General features: G+C 50.6%; 1 protein-coding gene across 1 annotated transcript; it reads left to right on the top strand.

Annotated features, from left to right (window-relative positions):
- Positions 1-2,312: 2,312 nt before the first annotated feature.
- PIGS (phosphatidylinositol glycan anchor biosynthesis class S) lies at positions 2,313-13,267 on the top strand. Its single transcript, XM_033172119.1, has 12 exons — positions 2,313-2,403; positions 3,185-3,324; positions 4,035-4,146; positions 5,413-5,502; positions 6,612-6,703; positions 6,921-7,131; positions 8,855-8,997; positions 9,090-9,204; positions 10,209-10,354; positions 11,313-11,413; positions 11,983-12,193; positions 12,570-13,267. Exons 1-12 carry the CDS (start codon positions 2,361-2,363, stop codon positions 12,843-12,845), a joined length of 1,680 nt encoding a protein of 559 aa, XP_033028010.1. The 5' UTR covers positions 2,313-2,360; the 3' UTR covers positions 12,846-13,267.
- The last annotated feature ends 900 nt before the right edge of the window (positions 13,268-14,167 follow it).

The following is a 14,167-nucleotide window of genomic DNA, read 5'->3' as shown; positions in this document are numbered from 1 at the left end:
CTTGTGATAGGCTGTTCCACCAAGTCGGGGCCAGTACTGAGAAGGCCCTGGCCCTAGTTGAGGCCAACCTAACGTCTTTGTTGCTCGGGACCTCCAAAAGATTATTATTTGAGGACCTTAAGGTCCTACATGGGACATACCAGGAGAGGCGGTCCCTTAAATACGAGGGTCCTAAACCGCATGTGACCTGACTCTGCAGCTTCCTAGGTAGACACAACAATAGCAACAATAACTGATAATTAACTCTTTTGAAGAGTTAAATTAACCATAAACTAGAAACAGATTAAAACTCACATTAACTTTCTAAATATCTCCGTAGGCTTGTTGCTACCTGAAGCAACCAACTCTCTCTCTCTCTCTGTTTGTTTCATTAAATCTATACACAGCTTGATTGTAAAATAAACTCACCAAGCAGTTTGTAAAAGGAATAAAATTATTGGTAACTGCTATGTGGCCTGTGCATACCCCTATGCCTTGAAAGCACATTCAAAACGCATGCTTTCCCTCAAAGGATTCTGGGTGTTGTAGTTTAACTCCCTCTCAGAGTTAGCAAGCAAGCCCTTTCCAAACTACACTGCCCAGAATTGTTTGAGGGAAAGGATGTGCTTTAAACTGCAAGAGATTGAGTTGGAGACTCAAATCATTATGGCTGGAGGGCAGGAGACTCTTTTCCACTCAAGGGCCACATCACATCGTGGGACGACCACCTGGGGGCCGCATGCCAATGGTGAGAGGTGCCAGTCAAAAGTGGGTGTGGCCAGAGGGGGGAATGGGTGGGCCAAGAGCTAGGACTTCTTCATTCTGGCTACACAAAAGCCAGAGGTTTTCACACACCTGTGCAAGAGGCATTAATCACACTTCATAAGAACATGAGAAGAGCCCCCTGGATTAGGCCAGGGGTCCAATGAATCCAGCATCCTGTCCTCATTGTGGCCAATCAGACGTCTCTTCTGGGAGACCCACAAGCAGAATTCAAACACAAGTCCTCTTCACTCCCCCAGTTTCCAGCACCTGGCATCCAGAAGGATTGGGGCCTCCGACTGTGGAGGCAGAGCAGAGCCATCCTGGCTAGGAGCCACCCAGAGGCCTCTCCTCCTCCCTGAATTCGTCTGATCTTTTTTTAAAGCCATCCAGGTTGGTGGCCATTACTGCTTCCTGCGGCAGGGAGTTCCATAGTTTCAACTCTGTGCTGCACTTTATTTTAAGTGCAAAGGGGTTTGAGGATGTTGGGGAGCAGAGCCCATGAAATCTATGGTCTTAAGGATGGCTCTGGCCAGCAGAGAGGACCAGGGGCCAGGTGGAGAAGCGGCAGAGGGCCGCATTTTGGGCCCTGGCTGGAGGTTCTGAGCCCTGAAAGTTGTAACCAGAGCAGGATTGAGAGATCTTTGCCTAGAAATGAGAGTGGTAAATCCATGCCTTGCAAACCCCAATCCGGAGGCCCTGTGACACTGCCTGCTTCTGTCGAAATGTGGTATGTATGCAGCCAGACAGACAGGCATCTAGAAATCATGGCGCCTCGCCCAGCACCTCAGGAAGGATCCACAGAGGTCTCCTGGGAAGGCTTTTGGGAGGAGAGGCAATGCACAGATTCCCCACTGAGCCTGTTAGCAATATTATTAGCCTCAAGGGATGTGGGCGGGTGGGGTTTGTCTGGAGGGAAGAACTGGAGCCCCCGCTTTGAGCTGCCCTACTAGCTCTGTGGAAAAAGGATAGCGCAATGGGATCCGTGGGTTTGATTCCCACGCGAAGGAGATGCACCCGAGGTCTCCGCAAGGGGGTTGGACTAGATGACCCTTGGGGGTCCCTTCCTACTCTACGGTTCTGTGATTCTAAGGCAGGGCCATTAAAGTTGTAAAAGCAGGTCTTTAAAAAACATTTCACAGATGGTGAAAATCAGCAGTAACTAAAAAACACACACATGTTAACTTCTAAAACCATGTATCGTGGAACTTTCTGGGCAACGTTAACAGAAGCAACCTGCCATAGAGGAGAGGAGAGGGTTAAAAAAAAGCCTTTCTCCTTTTTGTATTTTTTTATTCCCTTCCACTTGCCGTACTGAAGGGCGGGCCTTACTTGGCTATTTCTTTTCTCCACTTGCCAGTCTAGCTGTCGCTCCGTAGGCGGCGGCGTACGATTGGCTGACCCGCCTTCGGCTTCGACTCATTGGGTAGACCGCGGCTTGCCCTTACCTAGGGTCGGGCAAGAGGCCCTTCAGCCGAGGAGCTCCTTCGGAGAGCTCTGATTGGATGTTTTTCATGCTGCTCATCTCTACCTCGCGTCTGATTGGGTTAGTCGCTCCTTAGGGCCTTGAGCTCCGCCCCAAGGCTACGCTAGCCCGGCAGCGGCTTCCGGGAGCGAGGATGGCGGCCGATGCGAGCGCCGTTGCAGCCATTGATGCGGCAGGTGCGAGGCTGGGGAGGGGACCCAGGAATCCGAGACCCCTGTCAGCAGGGGCACAGGGACCCAGGTGTCCGGGCGCCGGCCCGGAGTCACTCCAGATTCGACCCGAATTTAGCAAGCCCCATTGTGTTCAATGGGATTTACTCGTCTGTAAATCCTGTAAGGATCGCCTGTAAGAAAGATAGCAGCACGGTTTGTGGGGAAATGTATTTTCTATCCCGTTTGAGTGAATGGGAGGTAGATTCAGTAGGAAGGGTCCAAGCGGGGGGGGGGCTCTGCTTTACACAGCCCAGCTGAACTGTGGAACTCACCGCCACAGGACCTGGTGGCAGCTGGCTGCAAAAGGAGCCGAATCAAATACCCAAACTCCACAGTAAGATGGACTGGAATTTGGAACCGGAATGGCAAAGGCTGCCTTTGCAATTTGGAGGTTATTTATTTTATTTTTATAAAATTCATAAAATTTATACACCACTTGAGTATAGAAGAAACCTCAGTGCAGTTTACAAAAAGAGGAAACAATAAAATCATCAAGAAAAAATTCACAACATTAATTTAAAATGTATGGAAAGTTAAAATACTAAAACAGGTTAAAATGCACACCAGCTTTCTAAGCATCTGCACAGGCTTCTCTAAACAGGAATGCTTTTGGCAGGTACCGAAAAGAGTACAGGGAAGGCGCTGGCAAGGAGTTCCAAAGGTTCCTCTGCCATTGGGAACTGAACCAAGGAGTATGCCCTTTACAAACCAGAGCCTCCCCTTCCTCCCTTCTGTGTCTCCCCAGAGAAGGCAAGAGGGAAATATGCTGCGCTCTCCTTCGCCGCCATTGCCATCGTGGTGGGGCTTCCGCTCTGGTGGAAGACGACAGAGACCTACCGCGCCTCGCTGCCTTACTCGGAGATCGCGGAGCTGGACACGCTTCTGGTGAGGACACTCCCTGCCTCTTCCCCTCCAAGGGTCCCCTGCAGAGCCGAAAACAGAACTGTAGGCTTGGGAGGAGGGGCCCCCAGGGGTCATCTAGTCCAACCCCCTTCAATGCAGGTATCTCAGCTGAAGAATCCCTGGCAGATGGCCTCTCTTTGAAAACCTCCAAGGAAGGAGAGTCTACCGCCCTGAAAGGGAGTCCATTCCGCTGCCAAACTATCAGAAAGTTTGTCCTGACATTTGGTTGGAATCTCCTTTCTTGTAAATTGAATCCGTTGGCTCAGGTCCTACTCTTTAGAGCAGCAGACAAAAGTGGAAATTCAGATATTTGAAGCAGCTCTCATGTCACCTCTCGGCCTCCGCTTATCTAGGCTGGACAACCAAGGCAGAATAGAGCGAGACTAAGACTTCCCTTGATCTGGGCACTAGTCTTCTCTTGAAGCAGCCTGGAATAGCATTAGACTTTTTTGCCGCTGCATCACCCTGTTGCCTCCAGACCCCTCATATGTGCTGCTTGCTGTCTCAGGCAATCCTAGCAAGACAGGGTCTGCCTTTTGCCAACCTGGCCGTCCCTTGAAATCCTCTGGACTAGGAACTTGGATCAGCCCCAAACAGCATCGCTACGAATCTCAGGTGGGGAGAGCTCAGGTCCTCCTTGCGGGCTGGTTGCCCATGATTGCACCTGCTGACGTTGCGCTTTTCGGATTCAGTTCCAGCTGACGGTGCCCGTCTCGGTGGTGTTTGCCAAGGGGAGCCTTCCAGGGGACCTGGAGCGGAAATTGCCCTTTAGGAAACCGCAGGAGGCCGAGATCCCCTTGAACTGTGAGTTGCTTGATGTTGCTTCAGGGTCTGGCTCTGCAGGTGATCATCCATTGTGCGTGGGACAGGTGGCCACCCGACCTCGGCTTTAAAATCCTGCTTCCTGCCCCCTTTCAGATCTGAGAGTTCCTCTTTCACCATCCTCTGAGAAAACGAAGGAGCCACCATGGGCTGCCTTGATCTTCTCTGGTTTGGTTAGTTAGACTAACGGGAGTCAGAAAACTTATTCAGCAGGGGGCCGGTCCATTGTCCAGTGGACAGTGTGGTGTAGTGGTTAAGAGCGATAGACTCGTAATCTGGTGAACCGAGTTCGCGTCTCCGCTCCTCCACATGCAGCTGCTGGGGGATCTTGGGCTAGTCACACTTCTCTGAACTCTCTCAGCTTCACTCACCTCACAGATCTAGTTACAGGTAGGTAGCCGTGTTGGTTTGCCGTAGTTGAAACAAAATGAAAAAAAAATCCTTCCAGTAGCACCTTAGAGACCAACTAAGTTTGTTCTTGGTATGAGCTTTCGTGTGTATCTGAAGAAGTGTGCATGCACACGAAAGCTCATACCAAGAACAAACTTAGTTGGTCTCTAAGGTGCTACTGGAAGGATTTTTTAAATTTTGTTTTACTTCACAGAGTGTTTGTTGTGGGGGAGAAAGGGAAAGGAGATTGTGAGCCACTTTGAGACTCCTTAGAGTAGTGATAAAACGGGAGATCAAATCCAAACTCTTCTTCTTCCTTGTGGGGGGCTGGACTATATTTTTTTTGGGGGGGATGAACAAATTCCTATGCCCCACAAATAACCCAGACATGCATTTTAAATAAAAGGACGTATTATAGTCATGTAAAAACACCAGGCAGGCCCCACAAATAACCCAGAGGTGCATTTTTAATAAAAGGACGCAAGAAGGCGATTGGGCCTGATCCGGCCCCTGGGCCTTAGTTTGCCTACCCATGAACTATGAACTTGGCTATCCAAGTTCTTTATTTCCTACAATAAACACTTCGGTTATTTTCTTACCTGCAAGCATTTCCAGGTTTGTGCGATTTCAGCGGATGAAGTGCTTTGTCTAAGCAAGAATCAACGGCTGAAACGTTGCTCGCTCTGCATCCCAAAAGGGTTTCTGCCGTTAACTGGACCCTGTTATCCCAGAACGAAGGAGTGCTGGGGGTGGGTGCTGGGGACCCAGTTACATTTGGGTTTCGGAAGCAGCCCAGGGGTTGGCTGAGGACCGTCACCTGCAGAGCAGACTGCCTCATCCTCCGTCTCCTTCCTCCAGCCAAGACCAGCGTGACGTCCTGCTATGAGGTTTCCTACCGCAGAGCCACTTCTCAGGAGGAGAAGACTCTGTCCCAGGCCTCGGTGCCAGGTAAAGGCTCTGATCCGTGTGATGGAGATGGGTGGACCAGAGGTTCCCAAAGTGGGCGGTGGCGTCTCCTGGGGGGCGGGTGGGATTGCCTGGGGGGCGCTTAGAGGCAAGAGGGTGGCAGGGGAGTGCTGGAAGTGTCAATGACTATCAGATTTTAAGAGTCGGTATTGCTGGAGCAACTTCATCAATTGTATTGAGTTACTTAAGCTAAAACGGATGCGGGTGGCGCTGTGGGTTAAACCACAGAGCCTAGGGCTTGTCGATCAGAAGGTTGGCTGTTCGAATCCCCGCGACGGGGTGAGCTCCCGTTGCTCGGTCCCTGCTTCTGCCAACCTAGCAGTTTGAAAGCATGTCAAAGGGCAAGTAGATGAATAGGTACCGCTCCAGCGGGAAGGTAAACGGTGTTTCCGTGTGCTGCTCTGGTCCGCCAGAAGCGGCTTAGTCCCGCTGGCCACATGACCCGGAAGCTGTCTGCGGACAAACGGCGGCTCCCTTGGCCAGTAAAGTGAGATGAGCGCCGCAACCCCAGAGTCATTCGCGACTGGACCTAATGGTCAGGGGTCCCTTTACCTTGACCTTTACCTTTACTTAAGCTAAATGGCTTTTGAGTAAATGTGCAATTCATTGCTCCCGTTTTGAACTTTACTGTGCTATTCTTCTGAATAATGATTTTTCCATAGAGTGGGGTGGCGGGCGGGCTCTGGGGAGGAGTTTACGGGATGCAGGAAAACGTTCCAAGAACCCCTGGGAAGAACGTGCAAGAAGATTTCAGCTAGGATCAGGGTGCAATCATCTCCGTGAGGGATGCAGGCAGAGGATTTTGGGGTGACTGCCGCGGGCACCGCCACCCCCTCTGGCCACTTCTCCCTGCCCCGGATCAGAGCCCCAACCCATGAGACGCAATGGGAGAAAGCACTTGCACTGGCATGTGACAGAGGAGTGTCTTTAGCGAGACCATAGAGAAGGTGCCTGTCTGATACGCAGTGGAAGGGAGTTCCAAAGGGAAAGGGGCGGTCCTGGTGAGTAGGTGGGCTTTTGGGGAGGGGCTTTGCCTCTGCATAGCAGGATGGGGGGGAACCCCACAGCCTCACCTCTTCTTCTTGTTCCAGAGGTGGGTGAGGGGCTCCTTCCAGCGCAGGAGGCTGCTGTGGGCTCCCTCACCATCTACGTGATCCCGAGAAATTCTGTACTCCTGCCACAGGTAGGCTGCCCCTCTCCTGCCCTCTCTGCTACTCCCCACCCTCCGGCGGGTGGGCAAATCCCCTTCATGGAAAGGGGGCAATTATACAGCAAACCGTTTCGGGTTGGCTCTCCATGCTTGTTCTGGCAAAATCGTGTGATTTGTCCCGCCTCACAGGGCCGCTGTGCAGAATTAAGTCACTATAGTTTGCTCACTGCCGGCCTTTCTCCCTCTGCAGGAGGTCCCCGTCTACATCGGGAATCGGCGCAGCGCGGTGGTGCGGGCCCCTCGCGGCTCGGGAGACGTCCTGGCGACTGTGGCTGCCCAGGTCCGAGAAGTCGCCCGTGCCATGTCCTTCAGCCTGGAATCCATTGCAGAGGCCCTCTCTGACCGCGTTCCCCTCGGCCAGCCGGGCGCAGAGTGGAAGCGCCCTTTCAAATCCAGCCTGGGTAGGGATTGTCGGGCGGAGGGATTGCCCAGCCAGAGAGGCTCCCTTACCTGCTGGGGTTGCACCTGTGGAATTTCTGCCTGCCAAGAAGAACTCTTCTCCCTCTTTTCACTCTGAGCCAAGGACACTGGCATGTTGAGAGGATCCTGCCCCATCTATCCCCACTCAACCCGCTTCAATCGGTGGAACTGACATTCTTTCAGCTCTTCTGCATTTGCAAGAATTTGATGTTTTAGTGTGGCAGCACCTGCACTTTGGAACTCCCTGCCTCTTGAGACACCAAGGAGGTGCCTTTGCTGCACTCTTTTCAGCACCTGATGAAAACATTCTTCTTTGGGCAAGAATGTTTAGAAAACCGATTCAAGTCTTTGCCTGTTTTTAGTCCATTGCTATTTTCGAAAGTCTTAAATTATTGCCATTTTTTCATATTTTTTCCCATAAAATTTTGTTTATTTTGGTTTGTAATGTATATGAATCAGAGAGAACAGTTAGGACAACAGATGAAAATTGAAAGATGACAAACAGAGCTGTGAATTAACACATAGAATGAGCACAGTTGCTGGTGCCAGTGAAGAATATCAGATGGATCTGGTTTATGAAATGTGTTTCCAGGCTGAGGTTGGGCCTTGGAAAAGATGGTTCTGCTGTGTATTTCCTTGATTTATTTCATTAAACAACACTTGATTGTAGAAAGAAAACCTCAAAGCGGTTTACAAAAAAAGATAATACCATTAAATCATCACAATTTACGGCAGTAATTTAAAACGTACAAAAAGTTGAAACAACAATGGATTGAAACAAATTAAAATTCACCTTTACTTTCTAAGCACCGGGACTGGCTTGTCCAACCAGGAAAGCTTTTAGCAGGTACTGAAATGTTTATGGCAAAGGCGCCTGCTCATGGCTGTCAACTCTTCCCTTTTCTTGCGAGGAATCCTATTCGGAATAAGGGAATGTCCCTTTAAAAAAGGGGAAAGTTGACAGCTCTGCGCCTGCTTAATATCAATAGGCAGGGAGTTCCGAAGTGCAGGTGCTGCCACGCTAAACAACGGAGTCCTTACGAATGTGGATGGGGTTTCATGTGGCACCCGTATGTTTAAATTTGTCTTGAGCCATCCAGAGTGACTGGGTGGAACTCATAGACCTACTGCGGTAAGAGTGCCAATTCTTGGGATTAAAGAGGTTGGGTGGTCACATACGTAACAAAGGAATACCAAATCATGTTAAAAGTGCTTGGAAGTTCTAGTTCCGGCTGAAGTCTCCCGTGTTGCCTAATTTCCTGCCCTGTGACTCCATTCGGAGCGAGTGGCCCCAAGTGTCCAGTGTCAGATTTCGGACAGTTTTTCATTCAGCCGCAATGGCTATTCAAACTGCCAAGATCAATTCTTCTGATCGTCAAAAACATTCAGCGATGTTATTTTCGGGCAGCAAACCATAGTTTCTTTAGTAGCATTTATCCTTGGTCAATTATTTCCTTGTTTTTGTAAAGCCCCTTGTGGGTTCTTTTTGAACAATCAAGGGGCATATAAATTTTACGAAACAAGCCCGGCTGGGATAGCTCAGTCCATAGAGTGTGAGGCTCTTAATCTTGGGGTTGTGGGTTTGAGTCCCACGTTGGACAAAAGATTCCAGCATTGCAGGCGGGTTGGACTAGATGGCCCTTGCGGTCCCTTCCAGCTGATTCTATGAGTAAGTCTGTATGTTCCCCCTCCGCTCTGCTGCAGGATACGAGGTCACCTTCAGCCTGCTGAACCCCGACCCGAGAGCCCACAGCGTCCACTGGGACATTGAGGGGGCCATTCATCGCTACGTGGACCCCCTCCTGGGGAAGCTGAGTGCGCTGGCCGAGTTCTCTGTGGACTCTCAGGTGAGTGCCGGGTGCGAGTTGGCCGGGAGGCATGCAGCACCCCTGCCCTGCGAGGGGGGCTTACGGCCACTTCTTCCCCCCTAATTCTGCAGATCCTCTACTATGCCGCCCTGGGGGTCACGCCCCGCTTTGACGCTGCTTCCTCCAGCTACATCCTGAGCGCCCACAGCCTCCCGCACGTCATTAACCCCGTGGAAGCCAGGCTGGGTGAGTCCCTCTTTCTGGTGATTGGTTCCTCCCAAGAGATCCCAGAAGCCCTTGCTGCCCTCAACAGGCCAGGCCAAGCGAACCAGTGTCCACACACAAGCTGGCGTGTGCCATTTTGGCCCCTTAATTATTAGGCGTTTGCCTTGGTACCCCACCACGTTTCTCTCCTTGTTTAATCCCCCACAACAACCCTGCGAGGTACGTTAGGCTGAGAAAGACAGTGAATGGCCCCCCATGTCATCCAGGGAGATTTCATTTCATTTCATTTCATTTTCTGCCTTCAACTGAGGATCACAGGACAATTTACATTATAAAAACCACAAAAAGTACACACCACAATATCAAAGAAAACAGTAACAGACACACACAGTTTAAAAGGCCGTAGATCGCAAAGCCCACACCCGGAATATTTTCCGACAACACCCTAAGGAAGAGGCCACTGTCCTCCCCCCAGAATATTTCTGCTCTTAAAACTTACTGCAGCACCTTGTTTTAAAATAAGAGGTCTGAACATACCAGCAAACAGTGGAACAACTCCACTATGCCATAAGCTCAAACAATGAAAGGAGATTCTTCTCCTTGGTTTCTGGGGCATTTGACACCAATGAATTCTTCTCTCTACTTATTTCACTTAGTGATTGATACCACCGCTTTTCAAATGTTCTCTCCAGTGGGACAGCTTGCCATCATTCTGTGCAAATCGATGCCCCCGAGTGGCTCCCAGTTTCATCAAGATGAAATAAAAATGTCAATAGGCAAGGGAAAGCTGCTGGCCCAGATGGGATAGGCCCCTTAGAGTAGACTCTGACTGGTGGGTTCCCTTGCTGGCCAACCTATTCACAAGGGTAGATATGACTGGACCTATGCCAGAGGTATGGGAAGCGCAATCATTGTTCCCATGCTGGCTCTCCATAGACGGACTCCAGTTCCCCAGCTAGCGCAGGACGATGGGTGATGTAGTCCAAAACACCCCCCTCTCTCTTTCTCTCTCTCCCTCCCCGCAGGTTCCAGCGCCTCCTCGCTCTACCCGGTCCTCAATTTCCTGCTCTACGTGCCAGAGCGCCTGCACTCGCCCCTCTATATCCAGGACAAGGATGGCACTTCCGTCCCCACCAACGCTTTCCACAGCCCCCGTTGGGGCGGGATCATGGTGAGGAAGCGGGCAGGGCTGCCACAAGCTCTGCAGCAGCGTTGCGAGGTCATTCTTTGCATGAAAGCAATGAGTAACCGAGCCTTTAGTGTCATTGGCCCCGTGGAACTCTCTGCCACTGGAGACTCGGCAGGTGCCTTCTGTTTTTTTTTTTTTTTTTTTTTTTTTTACTTTTAAGGCACCTGCTGAATACTTTGTTTTCTTTTTTGGAAAACTAGGTTTCTTAAATGTCATTTTATAGTGTATATAAAACAGACAGGGCAGTTATAGAAAGAGAGGAAAATGAGAAGATGGAAGGCAAAACTGTAAAACAGGCACATAGAATGAGCACAGTTGCATGTGGGCGAAAATAACGAAGACCGAGGCAGGAAAGAAAAAAGCGAGGATAAATTTTGCCATCCCATAAAGAATATCAGCATTATCTGATTGTCAGGTCTGCTTCCTGGTTTGCTAGGCTTGCAACAAGCGTTGTCTTGAACATGAAGCTTCTGTTGTTTATATTTCACAAAAGGAGTGCTAAACGGTATGAAATGCCCCTGGAGGTTCTAGTCCTCATTAACATTTCAAATTATGCCCCATTTTCTCCATTCTAGCCCTGTTCCAGAGGGTACCAAGGGGCCAATGTCATATTTTGGGCTGTTTCCCATTGGGCTGCAGTTGCTATCAGCTGCCAAGATCGTATATAAGACCAGTTCTTTTGACAATATATCTACGTAGGTATAATCAAAAATACCCAGCAATGTTAGTTTTGGACAGTTTCTTGGGTAATATTTATTGTTTCCGTCAAAAGACTACGGAAAACTCTTTCTGTTCCACCATGTCTGTGCAGGCCTTCCTTTGTGACTGATGTCTGCCTTTTTAACGTTTTCGTATGGTTTTATGTATTTGAGATTTTTCTTTAATGCAACGGTGGTCCTTTTGTACGTGAATAAATAACCGGCTCCCTTGTGTCGTCCAGGTGTACAACGTGGAGCGTGAGACGGCCAACGAGACCTCCCTCCCAAGGAAGGTGGATGTCGACATGACGCGGGTGATGGAGGTGTTTCTGGCGCAGCTGCGGTGCGTTTTTATGGACCAGAGAATCGTAGAGTTGGCAGGGGACCCCCCTTGGCAGGGACCCCCAAGGGTCACCTAGCCCAACCCCCTGAGAGCGCCTGCTCTGCATGCAGAAGGTCCCAGGTTCCTATTTGTTCAGCACCATGAGGACTAGGAACTTGCTTTATTTTCAGGGGGAGGGCAGAGCATTGCTTTGCATGCAGAAGGCCCAGGGGAATAGGGTAGGGCTGGGAGAGACTCCCGTTCTGAAACCCTGGAGAGCCATTGCTGCCAGTCAGTGCAGGCAATGCTAGGCCAGATGGAATGGTTTGGCGACCTGCTATTAAGACAGCTGCCCACATCTCTATAGTTCAGTGTTTGCATGGGATTGTTTATTGTATATTCTGATTCAGGTGCTTGTATTCTAGTGTTTGTGTTGCTGGTTTTTGTACTTTGCAATCTGCATAGTTTTGGCATTAAGCAGCCTATACATTGTTGCACTAACTAAGCGGTGCATAAAACTGTTGCTGCAGAAGCAACATATAAACCTGCCGGTGTCTAACTCTGCTCGCTGTGCCTCTTTCTCTCTGCAGCTTGCTCTTTGGGATCCTGCCGGGTCCCCTGCCGGAGGGGGCCATCCTGGAAAGCCCCGGGAACGAGGGTCTCTCCGACTGGGAGCTGGACCGCCTGCTGTGGGCTCGGACGGTGGAGAATGTGGCCACCGTCTCCACCACCCTCACCTCCCTGGCTCAGCTGCTGGGAAAGATCGGCAACATTGTCATCAAGGACGACGTGGCTTCTCAGGTAAACTCCCAGGCGGGTCTTTCGGGGGGGGGGGCAGCGCTCCTCCAGTTTGGCTCCCTCTTTGGGGTCTTGTGCTAAGCTCGTTGCTGTGACAACAATTGCCAAGTCTTGTGGTACCTTGAGAGGGGGTTGGTCTAGATGACCCATGGGGTCCCTTCCAATTCTACAATGATGATTCTAAGCAGGGACTCTCACCCTTCCCCTAAAGATAAAGATTCAAATGAAGGACAAAGGTTCCAAATTCAGGGCTGATTTAAATAGAAATGAGGAAGCTGCCTTGTGCCAACCTTCTGCATGCAAAGCAGCTGTCCTGGCACCAAACTACGCCCTGGCCCAGCAAACCCGGCCTGATCCCTGTGCCCTTTTTTAACCCTAGGTGTACCACGCTGTGGCATTTGCCCAGGAGGCACTGGCCGAGCTCAGCCAGGGGCGCCTGGACTCTGCCTTCCAGGCCAGCAAAGCCGCCATCAACGCCTCGGAGAGGGCCTTTTTCGACCCTTCCCTCCTCCACCTCCTCTACTTCCCCGACGACCAGAAGTTCGCCATCTACATCCCCCTCTTCCTGCCCATGGCCGTCCCCATTCTGCTGTCGCTGGTGAAGATCGGCCGGGAGATGAGGCAGAGCAGGAAAGCGGCAATCAAGGTGGACTGAGGCACACGCCCCACGGGGAGAAGTTGGCGCCCGGGGCGTGCGTGCGTGATGGAGGGCAGTGCCTGGGGTCTGGACGCAACCCTCTCTCTCTTCCTGGGATGGGGCCCCGTCCTCCTCTTGATCTGAGTTTCTCTCTCTCTGTGTTGGAGACTTTGTAGCGGCTGATCTCCACCGCCCTCCCTGCAAGGTCTGCCACTGGATTCAAAGGGTGCTGCCAAGACTGTCCAAAGAAGAGCGCTGGGGCATTTGGGATATTATTATTGCCATTGAAAACAACTTCCATTGTTTTATATAGAAAACCAACCGAAAAGCGGAAAACCGAAATTCATAATCGCATAATCACATCCCCCCAGCAGCCCACCCAGACTCTCTTGATCCTACAATATTGTCTTCACTCTTTGCAAAGTCCACACACACACACACACACACAAAAAAACCAGGCGCCCGCAACATAAATTAGTACATTTGGATATAAGGAGTTTAAATGTGCCAAAAACGTCTTAGGCAGAGAACAAATGAAGAAATGAGAAGTTTTGAGAAAACCACAAGCCAACGGCAAATAAATGGTGTGTGATGAAATACTTCAGTAGCCAGCTATTGTTTCAAAAATTCGATGTAAATATTAATTGCATCTCACACACCCCAACTGATGGTTTGGAAAATATTATCTCCCTGGGGTTGTGGGTTTGGTGCTTTTTTAAAAAACAGATTTTCCTTTTTGCAGAAATAAGTTTAGGAAGAATGCAGTGGGATGGAACGGGCCTCTTCTCCTATTTCTGACACACACACCCCCGGTCATTTTATGGGTGGCCCCCAATAAATCTTGTTCACTTGCAGGGCTATGAAGGGGCTGTGCTTACACCTCCTCACATTGCCATGGAAAGTTTGCATGTTGGCATAAATTCAGCCCTTATTGATGGAGAGGATGGCCTGTGTACCAAAGGACACTCAGGGATGTTCAATAAAAGTCTGGTTGGATGGATTCTCTTTCTGCAGGGTCGTCGTTCTTGGGCGGCTGGGGCAGCGGCTGGGAGGGTGGTGATGGGCCTCCTGCGGGTGCAGGGAGGGGGCCCCTGTTGCCCTCCAGAGGTTGAGGACACCAGAAGGGCCCTGCTGTGGCCGGATCAGGCCTCAGGGGGCCCATCTGGTCCACCTTCCTGTTCCATGGCCAACCTTGGTGTCCATAGGGAGGCAGGACCCAAGTGCAAGAGCATCACTCTCCTTACTTGCGATGCTCCACTCTGACAATGCAGGCGGAACATAGCCACTGAGGGTGTGTTTGTTGGAGGGCGGCACTTTGGCTATCGCTGTGTTATAGGAAC

Source organism: Lacerta agilis, chromosome 15, assembly GCF_009819535.1.
Source record: "Lacerta agilis isolate rLacAgi1 chromosome 15, rLacAgi1.pri, whole genome shotgun sequence".
NCBI classification, from domain to species: domain Eukaryota; kingdom Metazoa; phylum Chordata; class Lepidosauria; order Squamata; family Lacertidae; genus Lacerta; species Lacerta agilis.
This window is presented reverse-complemented; position numbering and strand designations above follow the sequence as displayed.